At 34.5% G+C, this 11,792-nt stretch overlaps 1 protein-coding gene across 1 annotated transcript in view; it reads left to right on the forward strand.

Moving 5' to 3' along the window:
* Nucleotides 1-11,792, forward strand: part of LOC126971577 (uncharacterized) — a 41,966-nt gene that overhangs the window by 8,163 nt on the left and 22,011 nt on the right. The window contains exons 2-5 of the mRNA XM_050817888.1: nucleotides 4,260-4,529; nucleotides 6,120-6,276; nucleotides 7,902-8,068; nucleotides 9,352-9,446. Coding sequence (XP_050673845.1) covers nucleotides 4,260-4,529; nucleotides 6,120-6,276; nucleotides 7,902-8,068; nucleotides 9,352-9,446 — 689 coding nt within the window. The remainder of the gene's footprint in view (nucleotides 1-4,259; nucleotides 4,530-6,119; nucleotides 6,277-7,901; nucleotides 8,069-9,351; nucleotides 9,447-11,792) is intronic.

Below are 11,792 nucleotides of genomic sequence, written 5' to 3' on the forward strand. Positions count from 1 at the left end.
TTTCTGGGGACATGAGACTTAACATCTTATGTCTCAAGGTGACGAGCGCAGTTGTAGCACAGTAGAAAAAATTTTTCAACTGTGTTTGTGGTGCCGTTCAGAATTTTTGGGTTTTTCAAGACTGAAAAAGATGCGGCACTGTATTGTAATGGGCCGGGCGTATCAATCACCATCAGCTAAACGTCCTGCTCGTCACGTCCCTTACCTATTGTCGTCATAAAAATAAATAAATAAATAAAACAATTTTTAATGAATATATTTATTGGTATAGTTATTATTAGTAGACCACGATTTTAGCTCCATATACTAGAACTAGATGAAATCGATAAAAATCAAATCAATAACATTCACATAAGCCTACCTTTCGAGTACTGTTTTTATCTTAAAAACCTGTGAATAAATTACAGGGAATCGAGACAGTAGGCAATCGCAAAAATAAACTAGAGATCGTCAAAACCAACAAGCTTTAATCGCGTTGAACTCTTTCTTTTATACTGGGAATAAAGCGAACACCCTCAGGCTCTTTAATTATAAATGTTTATTGTACGATATCACATTGTAATCCATATTTATATTTAAAAAAAAAGCCCGCTGAGTTTCTTGCGCCCATTCTTCTCAGGTCTGAGGCAGTCTAAAAAATAAAACTACCACCCATTCAAAAGAATGGGTGGTAGTTTTGACGTTCAATAAGTGATTTGAAATCATAACTTTCTTTATATATATAATTCTTGTGTGCATGTGTATGTCACTGAACTCCTCCTAGACGGCTGGACCGATTTTATTGAAACTTTCTGTGTGTCTTCAGGTGGATTCGAGAATGGTTTAGATTCACAATTGAACTACCTCCTGAACGGCTGGACCGATTTTGATGAGATTTTTGTGTGTTCCAGTGAATTTGAGATTGATGTGTGTCTTCGGGTGGATTCAAGAATGGTTTAGATTCCCAATTAAACTACCTTCTAAACGGCTGGACCGACTTTGATGACTTTTTGTTTGTTTCAGTGAATTTGAGATTGGTTTAGATTCTCAATTACGTCCATGTAATATAATTCTCCTGCTCATGTGTATGTTAGTGAACTCCTCCTAACGGCTGGACAGATTTTTCAAATTTAAGACGTGTGTACAGGACAACGTCTGTTGGGTCCACTAGTCTATATATATAAAAATCAATTGCTGTTCGTTAGTCTCGTTAAAACTCGAGAACGGCTGGACCGATTTGGCTAATTTTGGTCTTGAATTATTTGTGGAAGTCCAGAGAAGGTATAAATACGTGAATAAATAGGAAAATGCTGCTAAATTAAATAAAAACAACAAATTTGTTTTTCCTTTGATGTGTCCATACATAATTTCTCTGAGATAATTTATTGACGCACGGTTTGACAGTTCTGCTGTGAAATAATTTCATTACGACAGCAGGGTGCATATTTTACGAAGTAATTTTTGATGTTATGATATATTATTGACAAAAAATTATATAAAAACATTATTTTATTTATTATATACAGAACAACGTCTGTCGGGTCAGCTAGTTTTGAATAAAAATATTTGAATATGAATTTATACGGAATATTCTTTCCAAATTTTTTATTTTATTTGCACTGCGCTAAAAACTCCAATTTTGATGATTTTTTAGAACTTGATTAAGATAATAGAAAACTATGCTTGTACGTTAGGTACTTAAATAATCACAATTTCTAGATTTCATTCTGTTCAAGTGATTGACAAAAACAACAAATTATTTTGAAATTATTTAGTTGGTCAAAAAGTTTTCTCCAAAACTGCCAAATCAACAATAAAAATACTGAAAACGCCATTTGGCTGCATCACTCCCGTGCGCGCGATTGGGGAACGCAAATATAACACAATCTTCACCTATGCAACAGAAAACAATGTTATTTTATTATTATTTTTAAATTCTTTAATAGCTCAGAGGTGTTAACCCTGACTGCTCCACCGGCAACTCACGTAGTGATCGCCGGCAAGTGTCCTCTGACCCCCGCGCACCGCCTCTTCCCTCATGAGCCACCTATTCATCGGGAACATGTTCTACTTAAAGATTTAAACAATTAGTTATGTTTTTACACGCTTTATATTAGCTTCACTTGTATGTTTGTATATTTGTATGTTTGTAACCGACTTCTTTGGGCGCTATTTTGACCCACTTTAAACGGCTAGATTTCGTTCAAACTTTGTAGATTTATCGAGGACCGATGACATTACACTAATTTAATAAAATTATTCAATTTTTCAATTGCAAAATATGATTTTTGTTAATTTATATAATTTTTAAAGTGTACACTCACTTCTAAAATTAATTACACAAATAAAACTCAAAACAAAATTTTATGAACGATGCGGGACTCGAACCCGCTCTCGCGTTCCGCGCAAGTGCTCTTTTCAACCAATACCTCACAGAGTCGCATCGTTCATAAAATTTTGTTTTCAGTTTTATAGATTTATTCAAATTCAAATATTTTTACTCAAATTAGGATTTTAAGTCACTTATTGAACTTCGAAATCTACCATCCTTTCGATATCGGTGATATTATGCCTCCCACCTTAGAAGAACAGGCGCAAAATACTCAGCGGGCTACATTCTTTTATTAGTATATATTTATTCATTACAATAAAACTAATTAATTAAATAGTCTGAGGTTGGTCACGCCAATTCCAATCTGTCATTTACTCGTATGTAATAATAATCTTTACCACACAAACATCTTCTAACAATTCTTTTGAATTTTATAACACATTTGTATTGTACGTTTTCTGGGGACAATTTGGAAAAGCTATATGCTTTCATCACCTAATAAAAGACTTACTAATTCGACTTAACTGAGTAGTAGGCATAACAAATTTGTGTTTGTTCCTGGTTATAACATTATGATTATCAGAGTTTCTATAAAATTCTCTAATGTGCCTATTTACATACATTATTAAAAAATAAATTAAGAGGCAACAGTTAAATGGCAAATGTTTTATTTCTTTCAATCTTCCAAATTGCTAAAGACCCAGGTTATAAATACCTAGCACTAGTATTTAACTTACTTTGCTGTTTAATTAACTTGCAGGCAACTTAACGTAATCTGATAATAAATCTATTATCTTTGGATGGCAGCCTTAACGTCTTAAAACAATATTCACGCGAGAATTTGTTCCAAATTCCCTTCATAATTCACAATAATTGATAAACCTTTAGCTACGTAAAACATGGTTGACATATACATATTACAATTAATGATTTTGTGTGAATTTTCATTTAGGTTCATTATTTATTATTATTAACCCGTGTCCCGATAAGTGGATCATAGGCTACCTGTCATTCGTAGCTATCAAACGTTCTTCACGATATCTCACTGTCTCACAAGAACGTGAAATAGAGTTTCCTAGTCGTTTCTTGGGATCTTTATTGTTTAAGGCGCGCGACACCTTTTGTAGGCCATAGCCACTTAAGGCGACACTAAATGCCAGCGACCTTGAACGATATGAGTTCACGGCTGCCGGCCCGCCATCTATGTAACAAAGCCAATATTTTCAAAATTCTTGGGTGGTAAACAGTTTATATGCTTACAATCCTCGCTATTCACTACTAATCTGAATAAATGAACCTACACAAAAAAGTACAAGCTATAAGAATAACTTTTTTTATTAACGTCACGCCATGCCAAAAAACTTGTTCAACTTTAAAGAAAAGTGGTAGTTCAAAAAGGCTCGGCAGTGTTAACTATAACCAACAGCAAGCATCAGCAACCTATAAATAAGACTTAAGGATATGTGTAACAGGATTAAGTAGTGTTCATAGCTCGAATTGCTATACTTTCACCACAAAACTTGTCTAAAACACCATGTTTGCGTGTTTTCTGCTTACTCTTCGCCTTAAAAAAGACAATAAAAAGCAATGAAATGTTTGAGTTTACTTTATGTAATGAAGAAAAATTCTACTGTACCTTACAGAACAACCTATTACGTACAGACACTAAAAAAAAACTGACTTCAAAAACTAAAAAGTATAAAATATCTTAATAAAGATTATGTTTTTAATATTAATAAAATACTATTATTTGTATGTGCTACATATTGATAGGTTTGAAGTCGGTGCGGTTAGGTATTTAGGTGGGTAGGTTTGCATAAGAGGTGTATTAAATTAAATCTTTATTAAGTTATTTTTTTACTTTTTAGTTTTTGAAGTCGGTTTTTTTAAACGTAGTCTTTTAATCTTGTCATTTAAATATCTTAGAATGAGTTTGTATATCCAACAGTTACAAAATCCCAATGCCTGCAAGACCAGAGCTTTATCCGCTGGTCGGGCATCAACGTGGAGAAGGCAGCTCCGGTGTTCATGTACACCGCCAGCGGAGCTGAAGAGTCTCTCACCGGGGCCTGCCTGGCGAGGTGCAGAGAGCTAGACGTATGTGATGCCGTGGCCATCTCCTACACACGAGGAAGCTGTCAGGGCTTGGCTAAAATGGAGACCACACACCTCCACTCAGACAATGACGTATCCTACTTCAAGAAAGTCTGCCTGGAATGTAAGTTTTAGTATTCCCTAAAGCCGTGAAGTGTTTAATGTATGTTTGATTCAAGAATCTTCTTAAATGAGATGCAATAGTTTTAATGAGTCTGTAGGTCGAGTTGTTTGTCTATCGAACAACGGTTTATGGTTGGACCCTGTCTAGTATGTTTAGGGACAATTTTTTTCTTTTTATGGAAAAGGAGGACAAACGAGCATACGGGTCACCTGGTGTTAAGTGATCACCGCCGTTCACATTCTCTTGCAACACCAGAGAAGTCACAGGAGCGTTGCTGGCCTTGTGTGCGTTGTCCCGGAAACACCGCGCAAGGAAGTGAATTCCACAGCTTTGTCGTACGTGGGGAAAAGCTCCTTGAAAACTGCACTGTGAAGGACCGCCACACATCCAGATGGTGGGGATGATATCCTAACTAGCGGCGTGACGTGGGAAGGTGGAATTCGGCGGCAGGAATCAGGTGAAACAGCTCTTCGGAACACTCCCCCTGATAAATGCAGTAGAAGACACGCAATGAAGCGACGTCTCTACGCAATGCCAAGTGATCCAGCCGTTCATAGAGTACTGGGTCCCCGACAATTTGAGCTGCTCTGTGTTGCATGCTGTCAATGCAATAATACAAATCTTTTTTTTTTTTATTAAATCTGTAGTTAAAAAACTCCACGTCGAGGTAACGGCTGTTCAAAACTATTAATGTTTCACCCTTACTTTGTGAATCGTCTCTTCTAAAGTTGAAATCAAAGAGAATTTCAACATGTTGAAATAAAGATAAAACTCGATAGGCAGCGCATCAGTGATATAAAATATGTTCATTGATGATTGACATTAAAAATGGTTCAAATTTAATGTCTCATAAATTCCTTTTAGAACGCGTAGGTAATTAATTATTGATGGTGTGTTGTAACTACTGCATAAAGTGAGCTCTATGCTAAATAACAACAGCTGTTGTGTTAGAGATTCCTAAATAACGTTCAATAAATTTTGTACACCACCCAGTGTTTTCAAGTCAAAATGAAAATACCTTGGTACGATAAATTAATAATTATCAATAATACTTTAAAATTACACTAAAATAGCATGCAGAAATAAAAAGTAGAAAATATAACACCGTAGAGACGTTTATGTTGAAAATGTAGCATGTTTTTGCATAATATAAATCAATGAGGTCAAACAACTCCGGGACAAATAGGAAAGTAACTGGGAGTCTCCCAATCGCCTAGTTAAAGTCCAAAAAATTTTATTCCACGTATAACAAAGCTGTGCAATGAGTTTCTTAGTGTGGTGTTTCCGGGACGATACGATAAATAATTGCGCGTAGACCTTCCTTAAAAGCCGGCAAAGCTCCTGTGATTCCTCTGGTGTTGCAAGAGAATATGGGCGGCGATGATCAGATGACTTCTTCCATACTCTTCCATAAAAAAATGATGTTTTTGGACTTTAGAATGCAAAATCTCATGGAATTTGCATCATAAATGCATATATTATAAACATTCTTATTCAACATACGAAGTTTTGCACCTGCTTTGCTTAAGGCCCAGGATTATTAACCGGGATACGAGGTCCCTTTTATAATTTTCGGTTTATTTGTTGTAGTGCCAAGAAGCTGTAAAAACAAATGGTGGTCATTGGAAGGTACATCAGGCTATTATTTAAACTCGGAAAGTCTAAACACAAAGCTTATACTGAACGTTACCGTGCAGGATTGTTACAGAGCCCTCTTCACTTCAAATACAAAACTAAATTATTACAGGTAATGTTAGTCGTTTTCTTTTTCAGAATATTATAAATAGTGTGTAACTGGTATTTGGCCATGGAAAAGACAACTGGCAAGCACGGACGAGTAAAAAAGATGGACTCCGCGCCGTGATATTAGCAAGTGAAGCACCGTTATTCTAGTGTGTGTGCGGTTACGGGGGATACTAGTTACACAATTTTTTCTCCCTTAAATAATCATATATGGCCACAAATACTTATATAGTATCATTTTTACTCTTTTTCACAACGCACGACGGCATTTTTATAATATTTTATTGAGACGCAAACTGATCTGTCACAGACGATGACAGTTCTCATAATGGCCGCCTATCGGCCTGTAGTAGTGTAAGTGTGTGCGTGGGGCTATCTATTTACACGTTAATCGGCTTGTTTTGGTGCTACACTGTTATGTAAGGTGACACAGAGTCCTTATTTTTTACTAGTCCGTACTGGCAAGGCTGAAGTATTTAAAACTTATATGACTAACACTGACATGTTTAATGACATTTTAATAATTCCTTATATATGCATGGGTAATAATAATTACCTATCAAAGTAACTTCAAGCGTGTTATATCACTGTAAGTCACGAAGATATTTTTCCTGCAAGAGCGGCGCACGTGTCACTTGGATAATATCGTTATAATTGAGGAATCTCAGTAGAGTTCCTATAAGTTAAGAGTTATAAATGTACTTATTATGTTTTACTAGACCTAAACTGTGGGATGATTATATTATGATTCGTACAGATAAAATATAGCATGTGCATATATTATTATACTAGCAGCGAAACCCGTCGTTGCTCGGGTTAAATTACATCGCATGTTTAATTTTTAGAAATTTCTAGACCGTTTCGCATCAATTTTTATCGATTGTACACATTTTGGAACTTTCTAGATCATTCCAAAAGCCTTAGAACTGTCTAGATTGATTACATCAGCTGCACAAATTCTGGAAACCTAGATCATTCGCGAGATTTTCAGAATTTCACACTAGTTTATATTTGTTAGAGAAGGATAGATGTATATAATTTCACATATTTGCCACCCACAACCACCTACTTCCACCCATCCCGACCAAACTCCTTTATGCACACCAAAGAGCAAAGAGATTTTTGCCATCCCAACGGGAATTTGATCGAAGTTGCGGATGATAGAGAAAACCGTGGACATACGTACGAACATTAGCTAATATCTTAATATATATATTAAGATTATACCAATAATTATATTATATCAGTAAATAATGATGTAGTTACTTTAACTAGATTGAACTGACAAGAAAAAAAAACCGTATGTGTATTTATGTGAGTTCTCTTGTATTTTCTGACGAAACAAAGTAAATAAATGTGTTGACTTCGTTATTCAACAGAATTGTTAATGACGTTTCATTGGTATTTATAATATTTTAACTCTAGTATCTTTGCCTTAATTAACCCCATCACTTATTTTAGTCCGCCAGTAGATGGAGCTTCAAAAAATACATATATCTGCATTTTTAACTTATTTTGGACAAAATTTGCATTTAACATGTTTTACCAGTAAGCAGAATATGTAAACATGTTTTGTATTGGTTTTGCAATAAAATGATTCTATTATTTGCTTTGTTTATTGATGTGCAGATCAGCTCAATGGATAGACCCCGAGAATGCGTTGGACATTCTGCAGGTGTCAGACAAAGCTGTTGGCAACTGTATACTGAACCCGGAGAACAAGTTCACAGAGCCAGAATCCTATCGCGTCTCTAATTACTATACCTTCTACATTGAGAACGAATGTACACATGACTGTGAGTATATTATATTAAGGCTGGTTTGCACCAACTAACTTTAGCAAAAACAAACATGCTAAAGTACCGGTCTAGCAAAAAATGTGTTGCACCATTTGACAATTTTTAGATGACGTCATAACTTTAACGGTTAAAGCTATTGTTAATGTTAAATAGCGAGCGATTAAAAGTTTCAAATAAATATTCGATATTAACTTGATATTTCACTATGTCATAGGTATATGATGGTGCAAAGAGAGTTTGGACATAGCGAAGGCCTTCGATTGGGTGTACCATGAAGCACTTATTGCAAAACTGCCATTCTATGGGCTTCCAGAGAGGTTGTGCAAATGTGTCACTAGCTTCTTGGGCAATCGGAGCATCAAAGTTGTTATCAACGGTGCATGCTCCAACTTATAAGCCATAAACGCTTAAATAAAACAGACGACAGCACAAGGGTATGCTTCCTACACCGGCCGCGCCAACATGTCCTGGGATAACTTCGACGAGAACCGGAACAAACTTGTGTCTGAAATCGAGAGTATACTTTGCAAAGTCTCGGAATGGGGCAGACAAAATTTAGTCCAATTCAACTCCAAGAAGACACAAGTTTGTGCGTTTACCGCTAAAAAGTCTCACTTTCTCGTATTCTCTCGATTCAAAATCACTCCCCTAACTGCCACAGTCTGTATCGGTATATTTGGCGTCAAAATATTGAGCGACGTTCAGTTCCGTGGTCACTTGGAAGAGAAGGCCCAACTGGCCTCTTAAAATCTTGATGTACTCAGTAAGGTAAGACAGTACTTCACTAAAAGCCACCACCTGCAACTATATAAGACGTAAATTCGGCCTCACATGTAGTACTGTTCTCACCTCTGGTGCTCCCCAGTACCAGCTTTTTCTATTTGACCGCATGCAACAAAAAGTGGCTCGAATCATCTACGATCAAGTCATCCCCGATCGGCTTATATATATATATATATATATATATATATATATATATACACATACATTCTCTTATAATATATATATATAAGAGAATGTATGTGTGTATGTTCCCTAATAACTCCTAAACTATTCGACCAATCTCAATGAAATCTTTTGAAATAGATTCGTTGAAGCTCAAGGAAGGTTTACATATATAATTTGTATGGCAAAACAACGTTTGCCAGGTCAGCTAGTATATACATATAGAACGAAATTATATATTGCTGACTGCAAAAAAATTGTCAGAGGGGCTTCACCCATAATTAGCAATATTGGCCAGTGTAACCAAAGTCAAAACGCACTGAAATTATTTTCAGATACCAAAAAAATAGACAGATGTTCATACGAAGAGTATAACAACCAGACGTTGAAGCGAGTTGATTTGACCTTACATAACTATACGAAGGACGAGGTAAGTAGATATACCTAGCTATTTTGTATCATTATTTTATTTTGAACACGTCGAATATAACTAAGTAACTAATCAAATCAAATCAAAATCTTTTTATTGCAAGTCACGTTAATACAAAAAGGTAATACTTAGGTAAGATTAACATTAGATAGGTAGACAATATGTGACGCCCTGCAAGGGCACAGCAATGTTTTAATAAAATTATAAAGTTTTAAACAAAATAATATTAAGAAGTATGAGTACACTAGTACAACTACCTAATATTATGAATGTAGTAACTGTTTATTTCTATAAGGATATTCTAACTAATTATCGGTAAAACATAGAAACATTTTGTACAAAAAAAAAATTAAGTTGTTTTAAATAAAGAAGGCTTATTTTTAGTTTCGTTTTGGGGGTGTGATTATAAATTTTTATTGCCATGTGTTGAGGGCTCGATGACACTAGTGACATGCATTGGGCTATTTTGAAAGGCTGAGTCTTTTAATATACTGTACGAATAATTTATAATTATTAATACGGGAACTGGATAAAGAATTTATTATTATTTAAATTTGTTTTTGGGATCTACTACAAGGACCGATTGGGTTCTGGCAACAGTCTAAATTGGCTGTACAATAAATACTAGTGTACCCGTAAAATTATAATGTCAAACCAGGCCGTAAAATTGTAATAAATGAAGTCGATAAACAATCTACTGGTTAATTATAATATCACGGCTTTGACAATATACCAGCGACATATTAAGTCGTAAATAATAAAAAAATTAATACATTAAGTACATTTAAATATAATTTATTACAAAAAGTAGCTTTGATTTTGAAATTATTTAAATTCCTATTACCTAGTACCTACCTACCTATTTCGATTGTTGGCTTAAATTATAAATAAATAATTGTTAAAAAAAACTAAAAAGCACGCATTATATAAAACTCAACTAAAAAATAAAAAATAAATTTAAATTGAAAATAGTGTAAAAAAATATATTTTATTGTAAAAAAAAGCGTGGGGTGTAGAAGAATTATTATTTTACGTGCTTTTTAGTTTTTTTTTTAACTATTATTTATTTTTAATTTTTTAGTCAAATTAGTGTAATGTCATCGGTCCTCGCAAAATCTCAAAGTTTGAACGAAATCTAGCCGTTTAAAGTGGGTCAAAATCGCGCCCAAAGAAGTCGGTTACAAATATACAAACATACAGGTGAAGCTAATATAAAGCGTATAAAAATCTTGAGTATCAGTTGTCTCTCCTACATTCCGATCGGCAATAAATGAATTTACGAAACCTAAATAAATCGCATTGCAATAATTAACTAAAGTTAAAACATCGTACTTCAAAGGGCCATTGACTTGCTAAATTATATGATGACGATATTTGTTGCTTGAAAACTATTTGGTAATATAAATGTAATGTTAGGCTTGAGGAGTTTTTGATAAGAATCAATGCAAATAGTTATCAGTAAACTATATTATGTATTGACAGTGTTACCAACTTTGCGAAACTAACATTTCGCTTTCTTTTGTTTCTGTTGAGTTTGAACGAGTTTTTATTATTCAGATACACCTCAATGAATAAATAAAAAATCTATAGGTATTAGTAATGAGAAGTGTGGATATACGGCCGTTTTCAATAACCTATCTACCCTTAGTTTAAATTACTAGACGTAGACAAACCTATCCTTTTACGCTTATTTACATTTCAATAACCTATTGAAAGATAGCATCGGACTATAACGGCCGTCCCCAATATTCAGTCTATCTCCTTGAGATAAAAATCATAACTATCGTTGACTTTTCTGTCCCAATAAACTTATCGACGGTAACTAACATTACCGTACACGCTGTCTGTTAATGGGATGACGTATAGCTTACCAGCGATATAATTTTTTATGGAAATTGCAATTCACGCATCCCAATATAATGCGATAAGAATGACTTATCAGGTATATTGGGACAGCTTCAGATTATTGACATCTCATTACTGACAGAAGAAGGTAGTAATTTACCTCTATCTGTAGATAGTATATTGGGAACGGCCGTTACTATATTGGACATAACTATGGATAGATAAGATTTTGTCACTAAACGGTGACAGCAATGTATCCGTAATAATAGTTATCCGTAAACTAAGGGTAGTAGGTTATTGAAAACGGCCAATAGACAGTCTGATTTCAGTACGATTCTTATTTGTTATTATATTATTATTCGAACTAATATTTAATTCTTGCAATGCGATTTCTTTAATTAAATATTTAAGGTTTCGCAAATTCGATCGGAATGTAAGAGAAACAGCTGACACTCAAGATATTATGATTATAATCCTATTAAGGAAGTCGGCTAGATTATG

Source organism: Leptidea sinapis, chromosome 24, assembly GCF_905404315.1.
Source record: "Leptidea sinapis chromosome 24, ilLepSina1.1, whole genome shotgun sequence".
Taxonomy (NCBI): domain Eukaryota; kingdom Metazoa; phylum Arthropoda; class Insecta; order Lepidoptera; family Pieridae; genus Leptidea; species Leptidea sinapis.